Genomic DNA, 14,705 nt, shown 5'->3' with positions numbered 1-14,705 from the left:
GAACAAGGTCAGCGGATCTTGTTATAGGACCACAAGCCAATGATGCAAGCGTATTACACAGACTACAGCGAGAAGTTATGCAGACGGAGCGTAGGCTTCACAGGTTCCACGAGATCCAGGCCGCAAAAAAACATGGTATTGGAAAACAATTTAATGTTCAGCACATTTTAGCAGATCCCATGCTTATATCCGATCCGGACCTATCTGACTTTACTGAATCAAGCGACGATGACTTTCAAAGGTACATACCCCATTGTCTAATGCATGACGGCGTTCCCAGGTGTTGTATGGGATACAACTGATAACAAGAGATGTAGTTCAATGTTTGTTAGGGTAGCGGTAAAACTATACTCATTATAATCTCTACTCAAACAAATTGCTTACCATATTTGGATATTAATCATGATTGTTAAACAGTCGTAATTAGTTGTAACGTAACAGTAACAGATCCCTAACTGGTTGTAACCCATTGTGTACTGTTCGTTCTTCCTTTTTGTTGCATTGTAATCCACTTGTCTAAATTTGAAAAGAGTGAAACATCAATGGTGCCTGTATAACCTCGTCAATAAGTTGTAACAGCTTACTAACTGCTTGTAACGTACATATGCAGCATTCTCAAGTTGGGATAACCACTTAATGTCTCGTTCAAAATGTACAGTTACACATCATTCATCAACCTCATTTTGGGGGGAGGCGACGTCAACGCGTAGTTGCAATCCCTGTGTGTTATTTCTTCCCTGAAATGCGTAACGATGGCAAATCAGCAAATATTATTAATAAAACATATGATTAATGATATACGATGTCCAAGTCTCCAATTAATAACATTACATAAATATGTGCTGTAACGATAAAAATTTGTCACCTGAGGTGATGGTGCAAATGCATGATATGCATCAACATCACAGTGTGTTGAAATTGCCCCACGCTCCTCCTACATTATATAATATAAGTAATCGACTGTCAACAAATCATTACCAGTGCCTATATTGCTCACTTATAAAGTTAAATTGGACTAGACATTATAACAAAAATGATATATCAGACCATTAAGACATCTCTGACGGAGTTATGCTTGGAAAAAATAGAAAATCTGGGATGCATCCATTCTGTAGGGACACTTGCAGGAGGCCCCTGATTAGCGAAACGGTGGACCTTGAAATAATAAAAAATAATACGTTATTAAAGCGAGCATACATTAATTACATAATTTGCATGATTTGACAGCCTTCGGGAGCTCACCGTTACAATTAAAGAAAAAAAGGTAGCTCTATTACATGAACAAGAAGGTTTTATTTTAACTACTAAATGTATGCATACCGTTTGATTTTCATCGATATCGGGAGCAACAGCATTTGGAGGGCCATTCACTGTCTGACTCATTGAATGCGTCTACAAGTTTCGTATGGGCAAAATCATTGTATAACACAAATAAAATACGTATATCAGGAGGGATGACGGCCGTAACAACATTATCACATAATGTAACATCAATGTAACTATTTAGGCTGTTAGAAACATCCAGATAAAAGCAAGAGTCATGTCCCTTTTATACTAACCGAAACAGAGTCAGTAGATGAACGGCATCCCATAAACATGTATTCCTCAAATGAAACCGATGTCGGCTCCGATTCTGAGACCTACAGTATTGACACGGTAATAATATTATTTCATAATGAATGTTACCTAAACTTTAGTTAATAGTATAACAATAACTTAATTTTAGCATAAATGTTTCCCAAGTACCAAATTTTGATCCATACCGTAGTCTGTGTAGTCCTTGATAATCTAGATTTTCTTTTTACTCTGTCAAATTTATCGACCCAACTTCGCATCACTCTACTTTTCTTCCCACAGCCTCGTTTTTTAATGCCTCTTGCGACTACTGCCTCCCCCATTTCATTTACAATTTCAATTTTATCTCGTTCCTCCATATTCAGATTTTTTTGATTTTGCAAAGGTTGCTCTTCACTTTCTGAGAGGAGGAGCTCAACTCTCTTTGACAAATCGGATATGACAGTGATTGCTACTTTGCTGGTGTCCTCCGACATTGCTGCTCGAGTTGCGACCTTAATCATGGCTGGAGCGAGCTCCCGATAACGAGTTGAAATCATGACTTTAGGATCAGTCACAACTTCCTGTCCTCGCCGATCAAAACAGTCTCCAGCCCGAGCTCTTTTTGTCCATCGCCTCTTAATGTATTCAAGAGGAATTATTTTTATGCCCACGGTATCAAACACCTTCAACGCGTGCCCACATAAAATGCCTTCATTCTCGTATTTTTTGCAACTGCAACGTACACTTAGATCATTCCGATTGAATACTACTGTTCTTTCAGGTCCTCCATCATACCTCATGACCGTAAACTCCACAAACATCGCTGCATCTTGTTGTCTCAATATAACCATAGCTGTTGACTCACCATATTCATTTTGGAATGCAACAAATACGGTTGGTGAATACGTCTCTGATGCATGCACAAGCATAGGTGTTTGTCTTAACCCTACCATGGGGAGCTTTTGCCTCATTTCATATTCTGCGATCAGTTCATTATATCTCTTTTCATCAACCACCCGATTGAAATGTCTAAAGAACTGCACAAGGTCATGATCCAGTTTCAAATGATTTTTAATTGCTGCATTTAGGCTTTCGCTGAGTTGGGTGCTTCGCATTCCCGCGGTCCATCTTTCTTTCATCATGCACCTTGCCCATTTATCACGAATTTTGTACAACCCTGAGAGCCATTCATTATTTTCAAGATTGTGTTTCTTCACCATCGCCTCCCACACCCTATTGAATTGTTCCACTTCTTCAAACTCATACATGCAGGCACCAAACATGTATGGAAGATCACTATTTTCCTTGTAGTGATTGCCAAGATGTTTCATAAAATTACGCCTTATGTGAAACGTACATAGACCGTGAAATGTTTCAGGCATGACAATTGAAAGAGCGGCTGCCATGGCGTGATCTTGGTCGGTTAGTATGGTACTTGGATGTTTTCCGCACATTGCTTCTAAAAATGTACCAAACACCCATTTGAAAGAATCTATCGTCTCATCATACATAAGGGCAGCACCGAATATCACAATTTGCCTATGCTGGTTAAAACCCACAAATACTCCAAGTGGCCGGTATTCTTTATTTGTTTTGTAGGTTGTGTCGAATGTGACTACGTCTCCAAAAAAGTTGTAGTCAATTAACATTCCTGCATCAGCCCAAAAGATATTCGTTATCTGCTCTTCACAGTCCAGCTGTACGGCATGAAAAAAGGATGGATTCTCGAGTGTTTGCTCTTGAAAATAATTCAGCATGCTACCTGCTTCTCCATATTTCAAGCTCCTTTCCCGTCTCGTTCGAAGATATCGTTTAAGATCATCCCGAGTATATCCCACATTACCCATTCCACCTGCTTCCGTTCCCATAAGCTCATGGCTCTGTTTCAATGAAAGCCCAGCATCCTCGCTTATTTCAGCTTGGAATCCTTGAGCCACACTCACTTTTCTTTGTGATGGCATCATGTGAGCACATTGAGCAATGTGCAACTCATGATTATGCTCTAAGACAAGGTCATGCACACGGTACTTCATTGTCCCTCTAAACAACACGATAACCATCTTAGCTCCACACCCTGTTTTCATCGGCGCTCGTGTCCTCTTTGGCATCACATCACCTTCGTACTTGCGTTTCACACCTTCCTTGCAGCAACTATATCTCCTAGACGTGGTCACGCCGTCTTTATCTTTATTCAGATAGTCTTTACGTACACTGAAACCCATTTTAAAGGCATACTTGTTGTAAAACTTGTACGCATCCTCTTCACTGTTGAACTCCATTCCTAATTCAGGGGTCCCATTTTCTGCCAATTTGCTGTAATCCATTACTTCTACTCCTGCCAATTATGCATCAAACACCCTAATTTGCAACATTTCATGAATAGTATGTACATAAACGACAATATAAATGTATATTACCATTTATAATGTGTTATGAATCACACATTACTCGTATACCAAATCCTATTATTACGCTTATCAATATGATTAATGATTCACATCACCTTACTTTTACTCTAAGACAACGACATTATCTATGTACAAATACAACTCCATGTACACTAACTTATACGGACTGTAATGTATTGGTCACACGATGTAAGTCTATTTTAACTGTATGTACATCCACGCTGGTGATTATATTTTGATTCTAGATTCTTTAACTTACTGGACCTTATGTCATTCGTTAATGACAACCGCATAAACCAACTCCACATTTTCTACTTTTTCTACATTTTGAGGGCCAAACAAGTACTTTCTACTCATTGTAATATATTTCTTACATCATGTAATTGACTTACAACACAAGGTTCACCCATTTATTATTCACATATGTGTCTTTTCCTCTGTTTCACCTCATTCAACTCTGCGCCTCTATTTTATACACACTGTATGGTTAGGAGAGGGGCAAACTAATATTGCTCCATGAGCATGGACCAATTACTAGATGCACAATAATTCATATCAATTGTAATACGGTGGCTATAACATGTAACTAATTTACAACAAGATGTATATTCATTCACTTGTTAAATGTGACTTTGTTTCTCTCATCTTTCCCTAATTCTAGTCGATGGTTTACTTGAATACATAACCCTACTTTCTACTCATTGTAATATATTTCTTACATCATGTAATTGACTTACAACACAAGGTTCACCCATTTATTATTCACATATGTGTCTTTTCCTCTGCTTCACCTCATTCAACTCTACGCCTCCATTTTATACACACTATATGGTCAGGAGAGGGGCAAACTAATATTGCTCCATGAGCATGGACCAATTACTAGATGCACAATGATTCATATCAATTGTAATACGGTGGCTATAACATGTAACTAATTTACAACAGGATGTATATTCATTCACTTGTTAAATGTGACTTTATTTCTCTCATCTTTCCCTAATTCCAGTCGACGGTTTACTTGAATACATAACCCTAGGTCTTCCAAAAACTACTATCCCATTATAGTCCATCACTGAAAAGCTGAATGCTCACACACACACAGATACGGTACACACATACAAATACAGTACAACTTCACTATTCTTCTATCATTTTCATATTATGTCTTCAGTGACTCTAATTTCAGCCTTCCTTTAACAGATGTGCATTTGGGTGATAAATTATTGGTCACAATTACTGACATGGTTCAGTCATGTTACCTTGGTCTGCTAATACGCTTCACGTTTCACCGAAGTCGGAGACGTAGCTGCTTCTGCTATTAAGTTGAAGGACAAAATCTGGTTTCGTGAGATGCTGAATTTCCTCTATTTGCTTCTACCTTACCGCCGCTCTTGCACGCATTCAGAATACATACAACACTCTTATACCCAATTGGAGACCACAACTGCTTCTGCTATTCAGTTTTACGGATAAACTTTGGCTTCATCTCTGTTTGCTTCTTCCATGCCGCCTGCCTCTCCACCCACTTTTCTGTCAATTGCTACCTTCATCAGAGTAGACTACACCCACTTCACCTAGAAACACCTAGTAGGTTGAATCCCACCTGAACTTCAGCTTTCTGCTTTCAGTGAGTGGTTGGTCAGAGTAGATTACCTTCACAAGCACATGAAAACGCTTCCCTCAGTTTTGTTTTCTGCGGCTAATTCAAAATTTCAACTTGAATTTCAAAAACCAATTCTCTTCCGTTTGCTCCGTCTGCTCCCGTTTAGAAGTCAACATTTTTTTATTTGGAACGGCATCGTTTTTGTGCCCTGCTTCAGCCTTGCTGACTTGGCTCATTTGTCTCCTCACGTTTTTTATTGTGAGGAGACCGTTCAGGAGCGGTCGTCTGAGGACCGCTCCTGCCCCGTATCCTTTGCTAAGTTAGTTCTAGTCAAGATGTAGCATGTAACAATGAGTGTGTTTGGATGGTAAATTATTTGAGATAATTTTGTGAAGATTTTTAAAAAAATACTGTAGCACTTTTTAAATGTGATGTATATGAGATAAAAAGATGATTGAAAAATGTGTTGACGATACAAGCAAGTCAGTATAGCCAGTGTATATAAATAAGGTATAAATAATGTGCAATCCAAACAAATTTGCATGCGTGAGCACAAGCACACTTAATATTGACTTATGTAACTATAACTGTCTAGACACCTTTTGATAAAATAACTATCTATAAGTATTGTAACCATAAAAATAATCATCATTTGATGGAAAAAAAAAGGTTAAAATACCACAATATATTTAAGTAATGAAAATTTTATGTAAAATTAATTCAGAAAAAAAATTTTCTTGAATTACACACAACGTGCCCGGGCCTTTAGCACTATTTTGATGTTTGCAACTACTACTATTAGCAGCTACCATATCTCATGTTGATATAGCATTTGAGGATCATGTGGCCATCAAATGCGACTTCTATGTCCTGTTGGGCAAACTATATACTTGAAAGAATGCATTCAGCAAGTTTTGAAGATCAAGTGGCTTCCAAATGCTGCTTAAACATCCTGTTGGGAGAACTACTACATCTTTAAGAATGCATCCAGCAAATTTTTATGCCGCACATCTTTAATTAAAGGAAAAATAAATATAGTTTTCTAAATGGTTTTTTGAGTTTTGTGATTCTTTCATTTAAATAAAGGAGGAGAAAACGAAGAAAGGAGAGAGAAGAAACGGCCTAAATGGGGCCTGGAATATGCTAAGGTTTGGCAAATTACATCCACCCTGTAATTAAATCATCCGTTCTAATTTTTACCAGACGAGGCTCTGGTTCCTAGAGTTCAATTATTCATTTATTTATTGAAATATGCATCTCACATTTTACTCGTCGGACTTGGCTCCAGGCAACTCCCTTATCACATCCCATATTTTCACTCTATGACCCTTTAATTTCATCAAAGATAGTCGTGTCAAAACATAACAAATTCCATGTATAAATTCGCCTTGAAGAAAATACAAAAGACCGACTTGGAACATCACATCTACTTTTGTCAACTGGGAACATGAAACAACTTACAACGTGTCAAGGAAAGGAAAGTGGGAGAAATGAGAAGTGAAGAATACTATCTCCCCAAAGAGGAGGGACAGGAACGGTTAACGTTTCTAAGTGTTTATGATCAAGATTTGGCCAAAAAAAATGTAAGATTTAAATTGCATCTTATACATCGTTTTCCACACCATGTGTGAAACCCACAAAATTTTATTCTATAATTACACATTAAAAGTGAGTTACACCGTGCGCATACAAAATTACACGCCGTGCATTTTGCACAAAACCTTTGCAACCGTACCTGTCCCTGCCCCTGTCCATCTCCCAAAAAGTACTTATTACTTGAGTACATTACTAACAGAAGTAATAAATCTCTACGCGGACAATGCCAAAAAGGGAGGTAACTCATGTCATCATCCACTTGATCAGGCCAAAAAGGAAGGCAAATCATGTCATCATCCACTTCATCAGTAAGTCTACAGAACAACTAATCTTTTAGGATCTGCAGTAAGTTAGTATAAACATGCTACAGAGTACAAAGACATGGCTATGAGAAAACAGCGATTAAACGAAAATAAGCAACCGATTGGCACAAAAATTCTAGCAATTACTGTTTGATTTTGATATACAAGAATGCAATGGCCAAGGAACAGGCGACCTTCATGTGTTTTGGCCCGAAGATCCCTGCTCTTTGCCTTGATTAACATTTTCCAGACATTCCTTAGCCCTGTGAACTTTTGACTGAAGATAGAAGCTTCCATTCTTGGCGTTGCTCTCAAACAAATTGTCATATTTCTGCACGAGTCCAAGCAATGTTAGAAAGATGTATAAATATGCACAGAAGTTGGACCAAATTGTTTAAAAATTTGACCTGCAATATCTCCTCCCACGTGGACTGCTCACTAACACCAAGAATCTGTCTAGCTTCTTGCTCTGTCATAATTTTGCTACCCCTATGAGCCACATTTTGTAACGTCTCTTGAGCAACACCAGTCTTTGAAGCATCTGCAATGAGCTATATTTTAGTTATTTATTGAGACAAATATTTCCTATTAAACACAAGAATAGACTTGCACTAGTCCAAAACCACAAGAAATGTTGATAGAATCCTAGTGCATGCATCACAAGACAAGCAACCAACATGCATAAACCTATTATTGCAGGTCAAGATGACCAAGAACAGATGGATGAAACAAGAATGAGTGAAAGCAATCCTCACAGAAGCCAAGAAATGCAGGTAGAAAGTAGCATCAAAAGAGGCTTCTGTTAACTCATGCCGCTGCTAATTCAAAAATGTCATTGGTACTACTTGTCATCACTTGCTGGAGTAAGTTGCATGCCAGCAAGGTACGTTTTCTCCTCTCTTTCTTTCCTGCACGTGTATCTTTTATCTGTTCGGCAATGTGGCACAGCAGAGAGGGGTATGCTTTGTTTCTCACAAATGGGGCAGAAAAATCCAGTAAATTATGTCCATCTACCTAAGGAATATATATAACAGACTAAGCAAGAAGTCTGTCCATTTTGAGGGAAGACACTGAAATCTCGGAATGGTTTTGCCTTTAACAAGGATTACACGCTATGAACCATCTTCAAAAGGTTCTTGATTCACTTATAAGCTTAAATCCTGAGACAAATTGAAAGTAACTGTTCTCGCATCAAGTCTCATTCACAGATGGCGAAGGCCTACAAGAAGTTAGTGTCCAAATTTAAAATCTTTGCCGGACACTGATCTATACAGTGAACCCTCCACTCAGGTAAATCATGGAGTACCAACTTCTACCAATCATTAACCTATGCTAACACAAGCTCAATCACATTGGGTAATGACACTTCAAATAAGTAATCTTATTCGAAATGTTATTCTTCTATGGTGTCTGTGTCAAGAAGCCTTTTCTCCTAGACTCGATATTCACACTTCAGTATCTAGTTGCTCTCCATCCCAAGAACTTGGGGTATTCAAAAAGGCAGCATGAGATACTCAATAAACAGATTTCTGAAATGGGACCACGTTACTTAGAGCAGCTGGGCAATTCTAAGGTAACCAATCAAAACTACAGTTAATTAGATGTATAAAGGAACCACTTTGGTACATATTTTGAAGTGATTTAAAAACAAATTGAATAGAAACAGTAAATTTCTGGGCCCCATGCACATGAATTACAACAGCATAATACAAAGTTCTATAATATAAATATCAAGGAAAAAATTCCAATGTTTCACAGTTCAGATGCTACTGAATTGCAATAGTTAATTTAGAGTAGATTCAGTTTTCTTGTTTACTTCATCTGTAAGTTCTACTAAATTAATACAGAATGCTGATAAATGAAGCTACACTAAACTTTACATACTCTTGTACCGGCAAAAATTTTCTTCTCTTGGAAGGAAGGAAAAAAATTCCAATGTTCCACAGTTCAGATGTTACTGCAATTGTAATAGTTAATTTAGAGTAAATTCAGTTTTCTTGTTTATTTCATCTGTTAGAGAAAACATTGTTAGAGAAATAGCACAGAAGTACCAAGCTTTGGGCTTAGAAAGAGACTCACTTGCAAGTGCTTGACGATAAGCTTGAGCGAATGCCCTGATCAAAATCCCAGAGCCCATTACAATCAAATTTGCAAGAATTTTAGCAGCCTGTGCAGGCATAAACATAAAAATTGTCAAAGAGGTTACTACCATGCATATTAAATATCAACTTAAGAAAATAGTAAATTCCAACTTAATTCATAAATGATACTTGCAATAAAGCTACCGATTTACATACTGCATCATCTACTATGATGCATTAAATTGTACAAGGCAAAAAGCAGTACCGCCTGGCCAAACAGGGATATGCAGCATGCTCATTTCATCCTAAACCCACTTTTGTTGTTTTTTCCTATTTTCATCTATCATACATGTTCACAAGAAATGACAACACATCAATACCAATCACGTCCTGATAACTTCAACCACTATCAGTTTAACATCGAGGTAATATTGTACCTGTGACCAAAATCTAGTTGACCTCCTAGAAAGAAGATTGCAACAGTATTGAAGTTTATACTCCAGACATACTTCGACGTAATCTTCTATATGATTCCAGGGAATTTATTGTGAGATAACACCATATTTCTTAATCAGAGTCGTGTACAATATAAAAAGGGATCATTTTAGAAAACACCCCTGAAGTTTCTGACAATTGCAAAGAGCTCCCCTCAAGTTTATTAAATTACACCTACCTCGTTTGCTTTTACTATTCATGTAACAATATAGGCCCAAAAGGCTAGATTTTTCCTCAAAAATCCTAAACTACCTTTTTCGTAAAAAACAAAACAAAAAATGTCTTGTCAACCACCTTCCACATTTCCGTTGAACCTACTATACTACCAAACCAGCCTAACAGACTCTAATTCCAAATTCGAAACCCAAGCAATTTCATCATTTTAGTTATAAAATTGCTTCTCCCAAAGCATGCATCAGACACTAAAGATTTGTTTGATCCTTCAGAAATATTCTCACCATTTGGTTCCATAGAATGGTTAAACTCACAATCAACTGCTCTTATGTTTGCATAATCTTCAGCATAGGATGCCATGGATTGGTTCCATACAAGTGGCTCTACTCCAACTGCAAGAGCCACATATTATGGCTTTGAAGAAAATCCTCAGGGAAGTTTTAGTCATTGACAGGATTAATCAAGATTAAGAGAAGGAAAGGCATCATTATGACTATAGAGATGTTCAAGAAATTCATTTTGCCAAAAACCAACACTCTATTCACAACTAATAACGCCCCAAACTTCAAACCCAATGCCCACACCATCTCAAAACAAAATAATCTAGCCCATATCAAATCCCCAAACATGTTAACGTCTTAAATACAAAGAAAAAGCTCTACCTCCATAGAAAAACCACAACCAACAATTGCTAAGCATAAACAGAAACCCAAATGCAGTTATTAACACCCTACAAAAGTTTTTTGAATGGATCACAGACAAATTAGCAAATGCGCCAACTTCGGTTCCTCTTCCTCTTTTATTATTGTGAGCCTCTTTATCTCCTTTTAGTTTGACCATGAAATCAGATTTTACTTTAACCATGAAATCTGATCCATCAACTGAACTTGTAATTTGGCAATTCCAAAGAGAAGACAGGAGGAATGGTAATATACAATAGAGTTTGAAGGGATCCATTGTGGTGTGATTTGTAGTAGTTGTAGGCAAAGGTTGTTGGGAATTTGAGAGCAAGTTATGGGAGGAAGGGGTTGATGGATGAGAACACAGTGACAATAAGTGAAACAGAATCATCGTCATTGGCTGAGACTTGTGAGCAGGAGAGCTAGGGTTTCTTCTTTTTTTTTTTAATCTCATTTCATTATAATGTGTATTTTCTATTAAGCGAAGGTCATTATAGTCATCTTATTGTGACAAGGGAGGTCAGCGTAATTTGTAAAACCCGGGGGGAGTGAAATTGTCATAAACCTCAAGGGAGGTTTGTGAAACTATCCCATATAAAAGTAGTACTTAGGTAACAGACGTCTGTGATCTAAGAGTCACAGACACCAATCTTTTCAGTTGTTCATAATTTCAAAAAGAAACCCAATAGTTTTGTTAATAAAAAATAGACCAGTCCACCCTACCTCTCATGAGCAATGTCTCCAGGACTTGTGTCATTCTTCCTCTTCCTCACACAAATCACCTATTTTTCACCCTTCTTGTCGCCTGCCACCTTTTCTCCTCCCACTCGTTCCCACTTTCGTACCCTCTTCCAAGTCCAAATCCAAATCCCATCTCATCAATCTGCAAACCCCAAATGGCCATCTCTATTTTATCTTCTATTCATTACTCGCAACCTCTCCTCCCTTTTAATACCTTCCAATTTTCCATGCTGATCTTGATGTTAACCCCGTGATTCATGATCAACTGGCTGGCTGTATATTACATGCACATGCTTTGAAAAAAAGAGTGATATTGGGATGAAGGTATTTGTTTGATTGAAAAGTTTACTGGATACGTGAGATTTGTGGAGTTCACTTGTTAATTTTGATTTCACAAGTAGTCCATAAAATCATGGAATTAATTAGCCATTGGACACAATTGTGGCAGAAATTGTGACAGTATTGGAGTAATGGAGAAGGTAAGAGGAAGGGTGTTAGAGAGATCAGAACTAAGGAGGAAACCTTTTCTGTTGCACATTGAACTAGACAAGCTGGTAGCCCATTGGTGCTCCTTGCCAACTAATCATCCGTACCTCACAATGAAGTAGCGGACTGTAATTTAACCTTTCTCCGTAAACATATGGTATCCATGATGAAAGATATGGCAAATTAGCGATAGGTAACCATAAATTCGTAGCTATCTTGGTCTGACTTCAATGGACACATATGCAGATGGGATGACAAAGAACTGCCACTTTTGGTGATTTGATTCCCATAACTAACCTAACTCTAGAAGATAAAGGAAATGAACCATAAAAATTAAGTCTATCTTCTACTTGCAATCACTTTTATTTTTCGAAGGCCAAAGAAGCTATTGCAGAAAGAGACTAAAATATTCAAGAAATTCCCAATTACTTACAAAAGCATCAAAACGCGATCTACTACACTCCTTACACATCAAAAGGTACAAGTACAGCTGCAGCAGCACATTAAACCAGAAAACATATGGAAAGATATTGCATTTCCAACATCCGTAAAAACAAAATGCACCTGGTTTTTAACAAAATGACAAGTTCTAAGAAGCACTAATAAGGGATCTTCTCATCTATCTGTGCTTGATAAAGCCCTCAATTCAAATTGTCCCAAGGAAGCAACCCAAAAGTAGCAACAACACTTGCTTCTACTTTAAGAATATGACATGCACTTAAAAGTTCTTAATTGGTGCACAAGTTTGTGGCCTCATAAGGAGGTTTTGGAAGTTCTAAATATAATTATCTTTATCATTGAGATGTAAGTAGACTAATTTGTCTATCAGAACAGTATTCTCATTACTAACTACTATGATACAGCATAAGTATCAACCCTGATCTCGACGCCTACGAGGTTTAGGAAGCATTAAAAACAATCATTCTAATGATCCTGAAATGTAAATCGACAATCTTTGTACCAAAAACATTAATCTCCGCTAAATCCGAGGATAAAACCATATTTATAGTGCACAAAGACATTCTCTTTGACTTCAATCTAGGCGCCATTAGGCAGGTAGAAAACATTTTTTCGACATTTTTCCCCAAAAAACTATCTTCAGCATTTTAAATTGAAGCATAAAATACATATAACAAGTGATAAATTTTCTTGACATTCATAACAAATAGCTAGCAAATCAAACCCAAAAAAGAATAAAAAACAAAAAACCAAACTTTCCCATGGTAAGCACTTCCAAAAAAAAGAAAAGAAGATAGAAACATAATACCATTTTAAGCTAAAACCAAAGGATTCACCCGCAATTTTGTCTAACAAACCTGAATTTCCTCAAAGTTTTCTCTAAAGATTAATTAAATATCAATTAAGCAAAGATGAGGAATGAAGCACTACGAAAAGGGAAAGAGAGAAGATAGAAATGAGAAAAGGGAAGTGAAAACTAACCATGGCTGGGGAGGATTCAAAATCAGAGGAAATAACAATGGCTGATTATTCCAACAGAAAAGAAAGTTTGCGATCTGATTGGCTCAAAAGGAATTAGGATTTGGAGGGAAAAATTAGGGTTTTTGTCGAAGCGGATGAATAGCGAGGAGGAGGAGGAGCTTTGGGGGTAGGACGGCCAGTTACGTTTGCCAGCAAATACTTCGAGCTTGTTTGGAGCTGCTTTAAAAATGCCGGATTATGTTGCATTTGCCTCCCCTATTCTTTACTTAAATTAAAATTGGAGACCCTCTAATTTGCAAAATTATCTTTACACGGCTTGTTGAGAGTGGCATTAATTGGGTTTTATGAGTCGGGTTTTAATAAATTCACAACGAGTCAAAAAAAAAAGGTAAAAGATTCAAGTTTTCGAATTTACATGATGAGGGTCATACTGAACTCATAAATGTATTGGGACTTCGACTTATTTTAGACTCGGCTTATCAATACTAAATATTATATTATTATTATTTTTATTATAAATTTATATCCAAAACATAAACTACATATATTATCACTAGTGTAGACACCAAAATTTTACCATTTTATTTATTTATTTTTAGTTAAATTTTATTTTATTTTTTCATTTCTTTTTTTTGAGAAAATTGGAAAAAAAAGAGAGAAAATAAAAGAAAAGCAAAGAAAAGAAAAGTAGAAAACAAAAATCAGAAATCAGTTTTGTAAAAAAAAAAAAAAATCTCTTCCACACCCGCGTGCATGGCAAGCGCGCCATTCTTTATCACCATTGTACCAACCCACAAGCAAGAAATAGTACAAGAAATTCCAGCTGCCATTTTGGGTCCAATTTTCTCTTGAATCCCGCTCCATTTTCCTCCTTTTCAAGTCTTCCAGTACAAGTGCCAGATCAACTATCAATTTTTATCCAAAACCCATCATCTAATGGTTCAAAATCAACCCCTAAAAGCTAACCCATCCTCATTGTTGCTCCCAGGGTTTGGGGGGGAGGGATTTGTGCCATATAAATGGATAAAGATGCAGCCATTAAAAGAGGAGAAAAAGAGGAAAGACGGCGGAGCAAGAAAAAAACAAAAAGAAAAACAGCAAAAAGAGAGATAATGAAGAGAGGAAGAACAAGAGAAAATTAT

The 14,705-nt window shown here is 37.1% G+C and overlaps 2 protein-coding genes across 5 annotated transcripts; both read right to left on the bottom strand.

Moving 5' to 3' along the window:
• Positions 1-446: 446 nt before the first annotated feature.
• Positions 447-3,876, bottom strand: LOC140038668 (protein FAR1-RELATED SEQUENCE 5-like). Its single transcript, XM_072084001.1, has 6 exons — positions 1,764-3,876; positions 1,560-1,640; positions 1,321-1,392; positions 1,048-1,155; positions 866-934; positions 447-737 (listed from the first exon to the last, which is right to left on the bottom strand). Exons 1-6 carry the CDS (start codon positions 3,834-3,836, stop codon positions 666-668), a joined length of 2,475 nt encoding a protein of 824 aa, XP_071940102.1. The 5' UTR covers positions 3,837-3,876; the 3' UTR covers positions 447-665.
• A 3,522-nt stretch (positions 3,877-7,398) lies between these two features.
• LOC113736655 (mitochondrial import inner membrane translocase subunit PAM16 like 2) lies at positions 7,399-13,784 on the bottom strand. Of its 4 annotated transcripts, none has more exons than XM_027263722.2 (5): positions 13,564-13,784; positions 10,501-10,608; positions 9,546-9,633; positions 7,874-8,007; positions 7,399-7,797 (listed from the first exon to the last, which is right to left on the bottom strand). In XM_027263722.2, the coding sequence occupies exons 2-5, from the start codon at positions 10,501-10,503 to the stop codon at positions 7,663-7,665; spliced, it is 360 nt and encodes a 119-aa protein (XP_027119523.1). In that variant the 5' UTR covers positions 10,504-10,608; positions 13,564-13,784; the 3' UTR covers positions 7,399-7,662. The 4 variants fall into 4 exon arrangements, with proteins under 4 accessions (XP_027119523.1, XP_071900823.1, XP_027119522.1 ...); XM_072044722.1 differs by lacking the exon at positions 10,501-10,608 and having other exon boundaries at positions 7,399-7,478; positions 7,661-7,797; positions 13,564-13,783; XM_027263721.2 differs by lacking the exon at positions 10,501-10,608 and having other exon boundaries at positions 13,564-13,783.
• Positions 13,785-14,705: the final 921 nt, after the last annotated feature.

Source organism: Coffea arabica, chromosome 3e (assembly GCF_036785885.1).
Source record: "Coffea arabica cultivar ET-39 chromosome 3e, Coffea Arabica ET-39 HiFi, whole genome shotgun sequence".
NCBI classification, from domain to species: Eukaryota; Viridiplantae; Streptophyta; class Magnoliopsida; order Gentianales; family Rubiaceae; genus Coffea; species Coffea arabica.
The sequence above is the reverse complement of the archived record's forward strand: the minus strand, read 5'-3'. Positions and strand labels throughout refer to the sequence as shown.

Coding starts and splice junctions, on each gene's coding strand:
- LOC140038668 (XM_072084001.1), bottom strand. CDS start 3,836: ATGGAGTTCAACAGTGAAGAGGATGCGTACAAGTTTTACAACAAGTAT. Junction 1,393..1,559: donor CATCTACTGACTCTGTTTCG/GTTAGTATAAAA, acceptor CGAAACTTGTAG/ACGCATTCAATGAGTCAGAC. Junction 738..865: donor CATTTGCACCATCACCTCAG/GTGACAAATTTT, acceptor TACGCATTTCAG/GGAAGAAATAACACACAGGG.
- LOC113736655 (XM_027263722.2), bottom strand. Junction 8,008..9,545: donor TTATCGTCAAGCACTTGCAA/GTGAGTCTCTTT, acceptor AGCTCATTGCAG/ATGCTTCAAAGACTGGTGTT. Junction 7,798..7,873: donor CGTGGGAGGAGATATTGCAG/GTCAAATTTTTA, acceptor GGACTCGTGCAG/AAATATGACAATTTGTTTGA.